Genomic DNA, 16,579 nt, shown 5'->3' on the forward strand with positions numbered 1-16,579 from the left:
CCGCAATCACTTACCTTTCCCTGGGCAGCTCTCCTGTGATCCATCCACGGCTCACCCAGCAGCTCTGGGGGTCAAGCGCAAGGAAGCACTGCCGTGCAGCGCCCCACCCCTGGAGCCCCAATAATGCACTGCACGAGTGGGTGCATTACTGGGGGTCCCTCCCCCCCCGAGTGTGCCCACCTCAGCTTCAAGAAGCCATGGCAGACACACAATAAAAAAAATGAGGGAAAGGGAGTGCTCGCTCCCTTAACCTCATTTTAAGCTGGAGGCTACATAGGCGGGTTAGCTACTATGTAGCCACTGGGATCAGGTACCAACCCGATGGTTCACATGAGCAAGCAAAACCTGGTGAGGCTCCCTTAGCCCGCTCACTCCCTTTGCTCACTCTTGTGAATAGTCTCATAGCGTATTTCTCAGGTATTTATCTTTTTTCCCCTTGAAAGAGTAACATCTATTTAATAAAATAAAGAGAACGGAAATGCAGAAAGATATACTCTCATCCATATTCTGAGTTACTGGAATGAGGAGTACTATGAGAGAGAGAGAGAGATACTGTCAGGGGTGTTGATATCCCTAAGCATTTGAGGATTCCACCCTCCATGTTACTGAACCCCCATGTGAGGGTTCCTGTATCCCCTCCCACCATTTATCTACAACACGCTTCTTCCCCTCAAGTGAGGGGGGATGCTATTAGTATGAGGTGTTACTCCAATAGAGAAAGCCCACATAGTGTAAAGATAAAGAGAATTTATTGTTTTACACAAAGAAGTTAATTCTGTCCAAGAAATACACAGTTCATATCACAGTAAGTTCAATTTGCTGTCATCCAGTCTCTTTCTCCCAGCTTCTTCTTTGACAATTAACTTCCAACTAACTCTACAGCACACATCTATAGAACTCCTTCTGTCAATCGAAGTATCTGGCAACAGTTGTCATGCTGAACTCACTAAAGCCTTAGACCAAGCATATATACACACATTAGGGATGTGCACGGAACCAGCTGGCCTGGTTTGGTTCCAGTCCAGAACGGAATCGAACCTGACTGGACCAGTTTGGTCCGGCACCCCTTCAAACACCCACCTACTGGTTCGGTCCAGGGGGAGTTCACGAAGTTTTTTTTTTAATCTATTTTTTCCTTTAGCCCCTTTAGGGGGCTTCCTCTAGGCCCAAAGAGGCTAAAGGGGAGTCCGTGAAGGTTCCCCTCCCCCCATCGGCCTCGGTCATCACTGCCGCGGCCCTTTCAGCTGTTTTCGGCCTCTGTATTTTGGCATGGGAGCCATTTTGTCCACCGCCACACATGCGCAAATGGCCTCTGTGAAGCCTGGCATGATGGCCCAGGGCCTCTCAGAAGCCATTTGTGCATGTGTGGCAGTGGACAAAATGGCCCCCATGCCAAAATACGGAGGCCCAAATGGGCCAAAAAAAGTGGCTGAACAGACCACGGCGGTGATGACCGAGGCTGGCGGAGGGAGGGGGAACCTTCACCGACCCCCCTGCGGCCTATAGGAAATCCCTCAAAGAGGCTAAAGGTTAAAAAAAATTCACACACACACACACACACACATCATGACACACACACCCAACCATCGGGGGGGGGGGTTGGTCCGAGGTCGGACTGACCCGGGGGGTAGGGTTGGTTTTACCCCAGACCTTTGAACTGAACCATTTCAACGTCAAACCGGTTCGTGGTCAAACCTGTTTGCACATCCCTGAAACACATAATTATTCTTATCTAAACTTTTGGTTTCTGGGAGTCAGATTATTACACCCCATTTTACTAAATGCCCCCACCAAACCTAATAAGCCAATATCTCCAGCAAAAGTATATTTCCTCCCCATCCCCAAAAGTTTAAGTGAGCAGTTTCTCCTTAAGCGTTCCCTCTGAATACACCTCTGGATTTTTTTATTTTATTTTATTTTATTTTATTTTATTTGGAAGTATGGATAGATAGTTTGGAAGCAGCTTTTGAGAAGACAAGGCTCAGACTATGGGAGGCAGCAAACTTTTGTTTTCTTTCCTAAAGAAAAAAGCAAACAATCCAATCAATCAATCCACAAAACAAGGGGGAAAGGACAGGGTATGTTTCTTAGTACTAGTCTTTTCTAGGGTTTGCTTTCTGGCTGGCTAGGGGTTTGTTTTTGACAGGGCAGTTTCAGTTTCAGTTGTGCCTAGAGAGACAGTGGATGGGTAAAACTCAACAAGGAGGGCACACCTTTTGGTTATTTTTCCAATTTGAGGAAAGTTGATTATCTAAATATGTTGGTTATAATTCCAGTCTAAGGAAAGATGAAAAACTAAGATTTCACATGTCTCTGGCTTGGATCTAGAGACTTATGGAAACTTAAGATTGATTGCAACTACCTTGTCCCATAGATTCCATCAGGTTTCAAGCGGAATACTGACTATTCTATTTTAAAGAGTTGAAGGAAATTTGGAAATTTGAAATTTCTTATCCATTTTTGCCCTGGCAATTAGGTTTGCACATATTTCTATTTAAATACAAATAACTGAATTTAGTCATAACATTATTTTTTCTTGTTTACACAGTCAGACAGCTGTTACTGACTGGTTTGTTTTATCCAGACATCGAGTCCTTCCCAAGGACCTGGGATGGCTGAATTGTATTGTCAATGCTGTTGCTGTTGTTATAGACATCATCGCAGAATATAGGCTGTTCCCAGTAAAGCTGCTTTTTGTAATTGGCTGGTGGTGATTTCTATGGCCCCTATGGTGTTGAGGTGCTCTTCAGGTTGTTTTGGAATTGCACCTAGGGCGCCAATTACTACTGGGATTATTTTGGTCTTCTGCCACAGCCCTTCAATTTCAATTTGTAGATCTTTGTATTTGGTGATTTTTTTCTGTTTCTTTTTCTTCTATTCTGCTATCCCCTGGTATTGCTATGTCAATTATTTTGACTTGTTTTTCTTTCTTCTCGACTACAGTTATATCTGGAGTATTGTGTGGCAGATGTCTGTCTGTTTGTAGTCGGAAGTCCCATACTATTTTTGCATCTTCATTTTCTACAATTTTTTCAGTTTCATAGTCCCACCAATTTTTGGCTACAGGTAGCTTGTATTTTTTGCAGATGTTCCAGTGTATCATCCCTGCTACCTTGTCATGCCTTTGTTTGTAGTCAGTCTGTGCGATCTTTTTACAACAGCTGATTAGGTGGTCCACGGTTTCATCTGCTTCTTTACAAAGGCGGCACTTGCTGTTTGTTGTTGACTTTTCTACTTTTGCTCTTATTGCATTTGTTCTTAGTGCCTGTTCTTGTACAGCCAGTATTAAACCCTCTGTTTCTTTCTTCACTGGGGGCATTATTATTATTATTATTATTATTATTATTATTATTAGTCTAAATTTAAATTTTTAATAATAATAATATCGTGCATACTTCTGCATCAGAACATGCATTCTCCTCATCCAGGATACTTACTCAAAGCTGTTATGGGCTTCATCAGGGACATGGTAGTCTGAGGGCACATGATACAGCCACCTTGCTAAAGTTGATGAAGTTTAAGTCTGATGAGTGTCTGAATGAGGTCATGTGGGAATCCCCTGTATGGCACCTTAGGATCCATAATGGAATAAAGGTGGGATACAAATGTAAATAAATTCATTTCTTCCTCTGTTTTGTCCACTTTCCTTTAAACAAAAAAGACACCTAAGTGTTTCTTAACAGTTCACTCCCCTCAGTATTCCATAAAGTTGTGGAATCCAGTGTTAAGAATCCAGAAGTTCTTAAGAATCCAGTGTGGCTTTTTGCCTTGTATTGAATATATGTTGACAGCTTTTCACATTTCTATTCAACAGGCAGCCATTTTATCCTTTTTCCAGCAGACCACTTCAATCAGTCTCTCTGTTTTTGTATCTCTTATCACTAGATCGATTTGTAACTCATGAAATGTACTGAAATAAAGGATGTCTGAAATAAAGGGCTCTATGTGTGTTTGTAGTGTTTCTTATTAGTTCTGAATGTGGCATGTCATTTTTCTGCTTACATTTTGAACAGTCAGGGATGAGCTAGAGCCTAGAGTCATTAAACATTTAATAAACTATTGCCTATTCGTAGAGTCTGTGATGTGCCTAATATCCTTTTAAGTGAATATTTTCCAAATCACTTTTTTTCCATTTTTGGATTTTTAAAAAAAGTATCTTTATTGCATTTTTTTCAGAACCATGTTGACTTTGTAAGCTTAACAATACGCTTATTTCAGTTCAGCAAATGAATGACAGTAACCTAAAGCAAAGCTTACCATTCAGTAATATGATGATGCCTTCAGTCATCTATGTGATCTGCCACATAAATCTGACACAGCAACATGGACTATGCTAGGATTGGATGTATCTTAAGGAACATAATTCATGTTTTCCTAGTCCTTTTGACTGAGATATCGACAGATCTTTGACACAGTAGAGTAATATTTTTTTAAGAAAGGCCTCCAAGGAAAATTCAGGATGCCCTAGGAACTGGGTCAGTGGGTAAGCAGGTAACCCCTGTCATTCTGTTAGCACACTGACTCACTAACCAGGTGGCAGATTTGTACAGACACCTGAAACCACTGTTATGCTCTCCTAGAGCATAAGCAAATGGTATTAGAATTGTCTCAGCTCTGAAGAATGGGAAATTACTTGGGGCTGAGAACTGGTGGGAAATTTTTACTTTCCACTGTTAGAGGAAAATAGAGAGTAATTCCCTGCAACATGTGACACCAAAAAAGGACTTTTGTTTTACTTTAACAAGGGGTACATAGTATAGCAGAGCCAATTCGATAGGGGATTCCTGGCATGCTTTGCCAAATTCATTAATCCAAAAACCTTCAGTTTAAGATGAGAGTTAAGATGCTCTACATTTTCACTCATGCTCTTAAAAGAATGGAAACTGCAAGTTAGGGTGCCCATCTTAACTTTCGTGCCATATAAGCTGTAAAGACTTTGTACAGGCTAGTATATGATGATGGCCTTAGAAAGGAGGCTCCATGCACCCACACCCAGGGGCGTATCTAGGGTGGGGCAGGCAGGGCATGTGCCCCAGACGCCACTTGAAGGGGGGCACCATTTTATAAAATTAATTTTTTTAAAAAAATTGCCACTGAAAACACAATGGTCACCACACATGCTCAAATGGCCTCTGTGAGGCCTTAGGTCAGGCCAGGCCTCGCAGAGGCCATTTGAGCATGTGTGGTGGCCATTTTGTTTTTAGCGGCCATATATATGGCCACGACACATGCTAAAATGATCCCTGCGAGGCCCTAGAAGCCAGCGGGGGAGGGGGAATCTTTGCAGACACCCCCCACAGCCTTTAGGAAGCAGGTATTATTTTTAATTCAATATAATATAAATCACTGTACACATATTCAGTCTGGCACTATGTACAGAGAATCAAGGCTTGTGAATAATGAGCTGAAGCTTATGAGCTAGGATTGTATTCATTTGCTCTTACTTTGTTTCTTGTGATGCGTGAGTTAAATGTGATGTCTTAATAATATGGCTATTAATGGTGAGTTTGTCTTTGAATCAGTGTGAAATCCTTAGTATTAAGGCCCACTGGGAGTTTCTTGCTCTCTTTCTCTCATTTTAACTGTCTTTCTGAAATACTAGAATATATTCCAGGCAGTGACACAGTTTACTCTGCATATCCTTTAATTATTTTCAGAGTATCTGGGAAAAGTCAAATTCTCCATTTATTTTTAAAACTTATGTAATAGTGATGCTACAATGCATAGTAGAGAATTAGACAGGCACTTCTGTTTAGTTTCCCAAGTACACCTCCAGATAGTGTTTGGGTATTTCATGAGCCCCAGAATACTGAAATTTGTAGTTTTCCAGCATTTTTTGGTCTGGCTCTGTCCACTGCTAAATAGTTTTTGAAATATTAAAAGATTAATGAGCTTGACTTGTATTTTTCAGCTGATATTATGGTAAAGTTATCTGAAAGATGGGTGTCAGATGTTTGGACAGGGGGCGTGATTTCAGTGCTTGCCCTAGGCGCTATTTTCCCTAGATACACCGCTGCCCACACCTTGCCTTGATCAGAGATGTGTCAGGCATAAATTCATTGGGGACATCTCTCGGAAGTGATTAGGGAAACTGCACCTATTAAATGTCTGCCTGGATGCATCCCTCCCCAGTCCAATGTCCAAGTGAAAGATCAAGGCAAAGTGAGGGACTTTCAAGGACTCTGAGGAGTCTCCAGGGACTGAGGACTGAGCTCTGACTCTATGCCGCCCTGCCCACTCTGCCAGACCTCTCTCCACAGTCACTATTGGCTAATATCATAGGAGAAGGAGGAACATTCTAGGACCTATGAGCTAACATCTATCTACCTCCTAAGCAGACCTGTAGAAAAGTGATCACCATCATTCTTGGGACTGATTTCTTTTTCCCTTCTTTTAAATGGGCTTGATATTTAGAATGTCTTTTTGATTTCATCTTATTTCCCAAACACCCCTTTTTAAGGCTCTTGGAGACAGGAGTATTAACAGGTGGCAGGGGAAAATGCAATAAACCACTCCGCGTCCATGGGATACAGCTAGATGTAAATCAAATTATAAACAACTAAATATAACATTTGAAGATGACCTACCTCTGCCCTCATAGGTAAAGAGAGTAGACTGACAAAAATCAGCTTGCTAAGTAACTTTGGAAGTAATTAAGAGCAGTTTTATAAGCACAAGAACCTGCTGTGCAATAGTCTAGTAAAACTGGATTTGAGTCTTCTGATCAAGGTGTGCACAAATGCTTCTAACAGATGGCTATACAAGTGGTCAAGGGCAGGGAGGTTCTACTTTCACCAATTGAAAAGAAATAGATACTGATTCTCCTCAGCTGGAAATAGTTGCTTGTTCCCAGTTTAATTGTTCTTGATAACTCGCTTCACATTCTAGGTATTCTAAATCAAAGCACTATCAGAAGTGATATCTATCAGAAGCAAATCAAAGCACTATCAGAAGAACTCAGTTAGCTTCTGAGGGCTGCCTCAGAGCTGGTCTGGATCCTTGTAATATTTTCATCACAAGGATCAACATGCCCCAGTGCAAGTTTTTCCATACTGCCACAACTGAATTGTCTAGCATAATTCACCTCATGAGCCAAATGATCCAGCAGTGAGTTCCCTTGCCTTGAAGAGCAGCCATTGGTGTAGTGGGGGAAATTACTGCATGACAGCTGCTGGATTAGGTATTGGGTGGGTGGGAGGGACCCCACATAGACATTAGCATTCCCTTGGTGAAAGGAACCATCAGACCTGCTCTCAGACACAATTCTTGTAATTTATCTAATTTATCTTACCTCTCAGAGACACACATACACTTACTTTTTAATCACTCAGTATTACATCTTAAATATTATATCATTTAACATCTGAGTGTTTATGGTAAACAAACATGTCATTTTGCTTCAATAACATGTAAGCCATGAAGGCTTGGCTCTGGATCAGTTCCTCCAACATAACATTTTTTCCTATACAGAGGAATAATTGTGGTGGAATAAATGTGAAAAATATTTCATGAGAACACAAACCCATGTAGATTCTGAAGATTCTGAACTCTTACAATGTTTTTCATCATGAGACACAATCAGCTTAAAAGTTTTGTGTGGTAGTTCATGCTTATAGTATCTCAGAACCCAATTTGATATGGTAAGTGCTTGGTTACTAATGAAAATATAAATATAGTGGGTGTAACATAAACCTGGTGGAATGGTGAGAACCAGTGGGACACTGTTATTCCTGGATACAAACTCTACAGAAAGGACAGGAGGGGAGGATTGGGGGTGGAATAGCACTGTATATTAAAAAAGGGATAGATTCCAACGAGCTAGAAAACCTAGGAGGACCCGAATCCTCCACAAAATCATTATGGGTGACAATACGAGGACTAAAAGGAAAGGTCTTACTAGGGATGTGCTTTGACCTTCCAAATCAAAATGCTGAGAGTGACCTGGAGTTGGAGAAACAAATCAGAGAGTTGTCAAAGAGAGACAGAGCAGTAATAATGGGTGACTTCAACTAACCACACATAAGAAAGGAAAGATTGTGTTGTCGAGTCAGTGTCGACTCCTGGAGATCACAGAGCCATGTGGTTTTCTTGGTAGAATACAGGAGTGGTTTACCATTGCCTTCTCCCACGCAGTATGAGATGATGCCTTTCAGCACCTTCCTATATCGCTGCTGCACAGTATAGGAGTTTACCATATTCTGGGAAACACACCAGCAGGGATTCAAACCAACAGCCTCCTTCTCTCTAGGCAGGTTGCTTCCCCGCTGCACAAAGACTGGGTAAACTCACATTCAGGTAATGAAAGAGAGGCCAAATTTCTAGATATGCTAAATGACTGAACTTTAGATCAGTTAGTCACGGAACCAACCAAAGAGAAGGCAAGCTTGGCCTTAATCCTGAGTGATGCCCAGGACCTGGTACAAGATGTCCGTTGCAGAACAATTGGGGAACAGTGACCATAGTGTGATCCAATTCAGCTTATATTCGAGTGAAAAGTTGTCAAGGAAGTCCAGCACAGATGCACTGGACTTCTAGAAGAGGAAACCTCAAAAATGAGGGGTCTGGTTACAAGGAAGCTGAAAGGGAAAGTCAGGAGGGACAAATCACTCCAGAAAGCATGGAACTCATTCAAAACCACAATACTAGAAGCAAGGATGCAAAAAGAGTTTGAGGAGCATATAGCTAGAAGTGTCAATGGGAATAACAAAACTCCTTTGACTATATCAGAAGTCGAAAATCTGCCAGGGAGACGGTTGGACCCTTAGATGATGAGGGTGTGAAAGGGATTATTAAGGAGGATAGGGAGACTGCATAGAAGCTGAATGAATTCTTTGCATCTGTCTTCACGGCAGAGGATACTGACCATATATCTTCTTCGGAATTGAGCTTCTCAGCTTTAGAGGCTGAAGGACTGGGCTGACTTGAGGTGACAAGGGAAGATGTTCTAAGCTGTCTTGAAAAATGAAAAATTAACGAATTGCCAGGGCCAGATGGCATCCATCCAAGAGTTCTGAAGGAGCTCAAATGTAAAATTGCTGATCACCTAGCAAAAATATGTAACTTGTCCCTACAATCAGGCTCTGTACCAGAGGACTGGGAAGTAGCCAATGTAACTCTGATTTTCAAAATAGGATCTAAGGGGGATCCGGGAAATTACAGGTCAGTTAACTTAACTTTGGTAACTCTGGATAAATTGATGGAAAGCATACTCAAGAGCAAAATTGTTAAACATATAGAACAGGCCTTGCTGATGGAGAACCAGCATGGCTTCTACAAGGGCAAGGTTTGCCTCACTAACTTTTTAGAGTTCTTTGAATATATCAAAATCTTGTGGCAAATTTAACGGGGGGAAAGGAAAAGGAACTCCAAACCTTAATAAATTCAGAGAGAGGTATTTCCCCCCTATTTTTAATGACTAGTTTTTCAGGGCCTTTTAAACTTAATGTCACTCAACCATTTCTTATCTCCCCAAGCAGTGAAATGTTTGAGGGGTGTGGTGCTGCTACTATGATTCAACTTCCTTTGGAGAACAGATCACTTAAGGCTTACGGTGTCCAGCTGGTGTCCAAAAATAAGGAATGTTATTTTTCCTAATTAACATTAGGAAATTAACATTATTGTTTGTAGTCTGAAAGAAGTGATAGCAGAAACATATAGTCTTGATTATCATTGTGTTTTATAGCAAGAGCTGGCTGAGTTCAGTCTTTCATGGTCTATCTGTAGTCCACTGATAAATTTTACATTTACAAAGCAGAAGTGCATACTCAGGATCTCTTAACAGTTAAAGACTAACTACTTTGTGTTAAGTGATCAGTGTGCACCATTGTTTGAGAATATAAGCTAAATTAGCTCAAGGCCTTCCTAGTGTAGCATTCTTTGTAAGAACCCCAACAAGCAGCCTGGCAGTAGGTAGTCCACCAGATATTGGCAATAGTCCACCAACCAACCATGAAGTATAGCTTCTACCCACCCCTGTTGTAAGAGATGGTGATTTTCAGGAATCACCTAGAGATTTACATATCAGGTGGTATAAAAATATGATAGATAGATAGATAGATAGATAGATAGATAGATAGATAGATAGATAGATAGATAGATATAGATAAACTATTGAAGCAAGGCATATCTGGCTACCACAGCATTAATTCAGTTCTAATCCTCCAGTGTCCAGCCTGTTGCAGACAAAAAGATCACTGAAATCAACAACAGATCAGCTCAAATAGGCGGGCATAGGACTCGGCAATAACATATTTAATCCATTTCTGGGATCATATTTTAATTAAACATCATCTTTCACAGATGCTTTAATTCATTATTTTATTTATTTAGTTATTTATGTTATGCATTTGTATACACCACTCCAAACTCCTGTCTCCAGGTGGTTCACATACATGTGTGGTGGTGGTGGTGGTGGTGGTGTGTGTGTGTGTGTGTGTGTGTGTGTGTGAAATTATTAAATAACTCTTTTCAGATTCCAAAACATCTGGGGTTATATATGAAAAATTACTATAAAAGTGAGAAGAAATTATGTGCTTGATAATATTCTTCTCCATTTGTCTGTCTTGCTGAAATGTGGCCCATATAACTGTCAAAGGAAAAAAAAGGAAGGTTTTGATCTAATCTCTCCATGAAAATGGCACATATTGTCTTCTAGAGCCACATATGTTTTCATTATGCTGTGGAAGCTTGAGGAAGTGTTCTTCATAAAACATGAAATTACTACAAATGACAACATGAAAACCAAATTTAATAGAAACTTATTTCATTGGTTCCTCTATAGGACTTTTATGAGGAGCTTCTGTTTGCAGCTGTAAATGTCTACCTTGAGGGAAATTGTAGAAAATATGGTATATGCAGTTGCCTATAAAACCTTGAAAGCTGAAAGATTCTACAGAACACATTCTGGCCGCATTCTCACGTAGCACGGAACCACAGTTGAAAAGGCGTGCAGTTCCGTGGACATTACGACTGAATGTGGGGAACTGCAGTCACGTTCCAATAAAACCAAGGACTCAAGATTGGGACTCCGGTCTGAACCCTTGGGTTGAATAAAGTTCTGTTACCTCAACCCGAGGTTCTCAGCCACCTGCAGTATGTCCGAATTCAGAACTGCAGGCTGCTGGCCATGGAAGCTCCTCCCTCGACTCTGGCCCGATTGTCCTTCTGTCAAGAAAGAAGCCCACACAGTGAGCTCCCTCGCCTCTCTGACTGCAGAGAGACAGCTCTCCTGAATGTCCAAATTTGGATGTTCCCCCACCCAAATTTTGGAGAGCGGGGGGGGGGGGTACAGAACCATGAGTCCAATGGACCTGCAGTTCCACATTATATGCAAATGTGGCCTCTCTTGGTCCAACCCAACAAGGTGATCTGCGTGTGGAAATGGGCTTCTATGTGTGGATCATTCTTACAGAACAGGCTTCATGCATGTAAAAATACATTTGCAAATGGTAAACAAATCCCAACCCCTCCCTCCACTTTTCTGTGGTGTGTGGAGTGTCCCTTGCCAGACTGGGGGTTAGCACTCACATGCACTCACTGAAAAATGCTATCAGCTCTGATAGTTCTCATCTCCTCTTTTGGGGTGAGCTGACTGATGGGGACTGAGAGAGCTTTCAGTGCTGACACTGCCAACCAGCAGAGAAATTCTCATGTACAAAAGTGAGAAAATAACTTGTTCTGCACATCAGAATTTTTTTTTTTACTGTAATGAGGAATTGAAATTAAATATATTGGGCTGACTTTTAAAGTCAGGACATACATCCAAAGCAATGGTCAGTCTGAATAATTGATCAGACTACATTCCCCAATGAAATATAGGCAATCTGAAGCCGCTCAATGAAAATTGCACTTATGCTACCGATACATAAAACAAAATATGTCCACTGTAATAATGGTCACATATTGGTCTATAGAGAGAAATGGTCTAAAGAGATAAATATTTGTTCACTGACAGTGGAAGGCCAAATCTTAAAATGATTTACTTGTTCAAGTGAAAACCCAGTCTGGTGGAGTGAGTTGTAGGGAGATAAATAAACTTGTTCTGTTAAATTAAAAAAAAAGTACCAGCTTATATATGTCAGAAAGTGTCAATAATTTTGCTTTATGGGCATCATTTTTCAAATATGTCTGAGCCTAGAATCAGATAGCATACAGGTCTGTTTCCAATTTATTTTACTACTAAAAACCCACAGAGTGACCCAGAGTAACCACTTGTTATTAAAGAGGGCATTTTTTCAAGTGGTTCCTCTCGTAATATTATATACCAATCCACTACATATAATCACAGAGCGCTTTGCAGCTGTAATATAAAAATCACATGCGCGTCAAAACACTCAGCATAAAATATTAAATCTTTTTTCCTTCAGAGGGCATTGGGAAAGTCCATGAGATTCCCAAAATACTTGAAGAGCAGAAGGTTTCCTTATCCAACAGGGTCTAGGCTGTTTCCTTGCTTTCATGCTTTGGGGGTTAATTCAGGAAGGGCATATGCTAAACATCTGATACATCCACTGTGTGAATGGGCAGTGTCCTGTGGCTACAAAACAAACTACAAAACAGACTTAATCACTAAAGAGAATCTTTTCCATCTTGTTCAAAATGGCTAAGTGTATCATTCAGAGCATGTGTTCTGATTCATTTCCAAATGTAGCATTGCTGTTATAATAGCTGGGAAGTAATATTCTTTCCCAGGAATCTCTTATGCTTTGGCCTATGCGACTCTGCATACATTTTATTTGGGGGTGGGTGGTGGGTGAAGGATTTCCTTGAATCAAAAATGCTGAAGACTCCAGCATGTACACACTAAAATCATTCTTATGACTGCTGGTGTGGGGCTGAGGAGGGTAGGGGGAAGGCAGACGATTCCCCCCCCCCAGATGATTGTGTGTGTCTTCAGCCATGCCGCTTGCGCGCCCACACAATCTGCACTGCAGCGAACAGTGTGGCCATCTGGAGGCTGGGGAAATAAAGCCCGGCCTCCAGAAATCCCACAATGCACTGTGTAGTGCATTGGGGGATTTGCCCACTGCTGGAGAGGTGCACCTAGGTAATTTTGGAGCCTGTACCTAAAGGCCTTTGGAGGCCCCCCCTCCCCTGCAAATGAAGCATCATCATGCTCCACCGGGGGATCACACCACCCAGGACTAAAGAGGATTTGGGGGCCCCCAGGGGCTGTGAAGGCCCTGGACTTTAGCTCCCAAGTCCAGGGGTAAGAGCACCTTTGCTGCTGGGCACTCTAGCTGTCAGCTCTATGGATGCTAGGGCTGCAGGCAGTTCAAACATTGATAAGACTGGGCTACCCTGGTGAAGAGTGCCAGGATAAGGACTGATCCTGGCGCTCTACATGAGCATCCCTACTGCCAACACGAGACAAGCCTCATGTGAATGACCTCACTGCATCAAGACTGAGGTGCTTCCATCTCCACCAAGAAACACACTTCATCTTATAAAAAGATACCCAAGGATTCCAACATTTATTATTATTATTATTATTATTATTATTATTATTATTATTAATTCGATTTCTATACCGCACTTCCAAAAATGGCTCAGGGCGGTTTACAAAGAGAAATAAAACAAATAAGATGGCTCCCTGTCCCCAAAGGGCTCACATTCTAAAAAGAAACATAAGACACACACCAGCAACAGTCACTGGAAGTACTGTGCTGGGGGTGGATAGGGCCAGTTACTCTCCCCCTGCTAAATAAAGAGAATCACCACGGTAAAAGGTGCCTCTTTGCCCAGTTACCAGAAGAAATAGAATCTTACAATGTAAGCTGTCATTACTGGAGCATGAGATCTTCATTAGTGCAAGAGAGGGGAGGGGAGGGGAGGTGGAGGTAATTTGGAGCTGAATTGAACTATACACAGATGTAATCAGAGATCATATATAGAGATTCTGGGAATACTAAAAACTCAGTATTGGCTTGAAGAAACTCTGAGAAAACTCAAGACATCAGTTCTTCCTGCAGGTGTATGTGCTGACAGATCCATGTTCTTGATTCTGAAAATTCCAGAGAAGATCCACGTCCAAATAATGTTGCCAGAAGAACTAGCATTTTGTCTTTGTGCTGATTAATGACTGGATCCATGTTTAATTATCATCTTATTGCTTCTCTATGCACCCAAAATGTGGCTGTCAACATCACTGCCCAGCCCATGGTCAACTGATCATATAGTTGAGCAAAGCATATAACTGCTTAAATGCAGATTCAATATGTACCAGAATACCACATTCCACCATGCAAATCAATTGTTCGCGTGTGTCTTTAGTGTTTATAGTAGAGTTGGTGTCCACAATGAGAGCTCTCGATTGTGCTTTCTATGACAGATACCAGTTCCACAGGTTTATGGGACCCCTTTCCTTCTCTGCTACCCATGGTTTACACACAGAACGACTATGGGCCAATTCAGATGAATAGCAGCTCGCAGTAGACCCTACACACTATAACATCAAGGCTGCACTGAGAACGTGCCTGCCCGGACACGTATGTAGAGGGGTAATTTGGATTATCACCCTTCACACATGATTAAAGGACATGCCAAGATTGCGTTGGCAGGTCCTTGAGCATCATCAGGGTGGGTGTTGTCTCACTGCAACCTCAACATTATTGTGTGTAGGAGCTGCTGCGGGCCTCTTATTTGTTAGTTTTTAACTCATTTGGGTTTATAAATTAAGAGAGATATACTGTATATGTGATTTTTTAATATAATAGGCTAAGGAGCGGAGAGCTGGTCTTGTGGTAGCAAGCATGACTTGTCCCCATAGCTAAGCAGGGTCTGTCCTGTTTGCATATGAATGGGATACTTGATGCGTGAGCACTGCAAGATATTCCCCACAGGGGATGAAGCCGCTCTGGGAAGAGCAGAAGGTTTCAAGTTCCCTCCCTGGCTTCTCCAAGATAGGATAAGATTTTTTTATTGAACCAACGAACTACCAAAGCATACAGTATGTTGCCAAAGCACAATTATATACAAAGTGATTGTTTGTACATCATATATCTACAAAGATTTACACACAAGGATTTGGAAACCCACAAGGTTATGAAGTATATGCAGATAGGGCTGAGAGAGATTCCTGCCTGCAACCTTGGAGAAGCCGCTGCCAGTCTGTGAAGACAATACTGGGCTAGATAGACCAATGGTCTGACTCAGTATATGGCAGTTTCCTATGTTCCTATGAAGTGGTAGGCAACCTTGGTTATCCAGCTGTTGCTGAGCTATAACTCCCATAGCCCCCAGTTGCAATAAATTGTGGCTGGGAATGATGGGGGTTGTAGTTGAGCAACAACTGGTCAGGCAAGGCTGCTTGTGCCTGGGCTACAATATATTATATGATGCTAATAGTATATGATATAATAGTTTGACCTAACTATCCTTTACAATATAATAATCTTACCTAAGCATATAAAAACTAAAGGAGATGCATCCATGAGCACAAAGATGCATTAGCAAAGCAATCAAATTAATGTTTACATGCCCTAAGATGTGAACAAACTGGATAAAAGCCTAGCTCTACTGGAAGTCTATGGGACCGTAGTTTTGCCATTAGTCTCCAGTTTCACTATTTGCTAAGCAGTGTGTGAGATTTATCAAACAGGAAGAAACTCACTAATGTTTTAGTTGTGTTTATTCATTCATTTTTTCTTAAGGGACTGCAAAGTTTGTAAAGACTTTTCTTGTGGTTTTTGCATCATGGTGTTCAAAATGGCAACCATTTCATAGTAGAGCTCTTGAAGCCTGGAACAAGAGGACAAACTAACACATTTCATAATCATTTATTTACACTATAACAAAATGGAAAAATATGGAGACGTGAGAACAATCTATATGGGTCCAGCAAACCTGACAGGCCTTTTTATGCAAAGGCATGGACTTCTTCATGAGTTGGCAACAGGCAAATACCTAACCTGCACTGGGAAGCTGTTATTAAAAAGATTAACATTCCAACTTCTTTGGATTAGGGCCTCTTTGTGCAGATTTCCACTGGCAATGTATATTTTTAATTCTTTTTGGGGCAGCTTTAAAGTTAGGCACTTAGGATGCTAAAAGAGCCATCTGAAAAAAGTGACGTATGCATTCTGTTTTCTTGCTTTTTTGAAATGTCTAAATTGAGGGCTTATCTCCTAGTCCAAAGGAACATCATAGGGTCCTGTTCCCCGGCAAATTCAAATGTCCAACGTTACTCTAGGGCAGGGGCTTAGCAAGGTTGGAGTGGGCCCAGAGACAAGATTTTAAAATGGGCCCCCCCACTCACTGAAGCGGTTTTGTAAATTGTGGACCATGCAAGTCACTTAATGGTACTTGAGAAAGACATAGTGTTCTGGTACCTCCGGGTCTTAACACTCACATCATTTTCGGAGGATGAATACAACTGAAGGAAGCCCGGGTGGGTGCACAGCTGGGGGAGTCAGTCATGTGACTTGCCTCTGGGGGGGGCCTCAAGGCAGTGGGCCCCCAGACAACTGTCTCCCCTTGCCCTCTTATAGTTACACCCCTGCTCTAGGGATGTACCTATGTTTGCTACATGTAGGTGTCAAGATCAAATGACCAGAGGCATTGACATGGACAAAGCAGACAG

The 16,579-nt window shown here is 41.6% G+C and overlaps 1 protein-coding gene across 3 annotated transcripts in view; it reads right to left on the bottom strand.

Annotated features, from left to right (window-relative positions):
* Window positions 1-15,610: 15,610 nt before the first annotated feature.
* CATSPER3 (cation channel sperm associated 3) overlaps window positions 15,611-16,579 on the bottom strand; it is a 46,877-nt gene continuing 45,908 nt past the window's right edge. For all 3 annotated transcript variants that reach the window (XM_053291836.1, XM_053291838.1, XM_053291837.1), the window contains one exon: window positions 15,611-15,738. In XM_053291836.1, the coding sequence (XP_053147811.1) occupies window positions 15,636-15,738 (103 nt within the window). In that variant the 3' untranslated portion in view covers window positions 15,611-15,635. The remainder of the gene's footprint in view (window positions 15,739-16,579) is intronic.

Source organism: Hemicordylus capensis, chromosome 2 (assembly GCF_027244095.1).
Source record: "Hemicordylus capensis ecotype Gifberg chromosome 2, rHemCap1.1.pri, whole genome shotgun sequence".
NCBI classification, from domain to species: Eukaryota; Metazoa; Chordata; class Lepidosauria; order Squamata; family Cordylidae; genus Hemicordylus; species Hemicordylus capensis.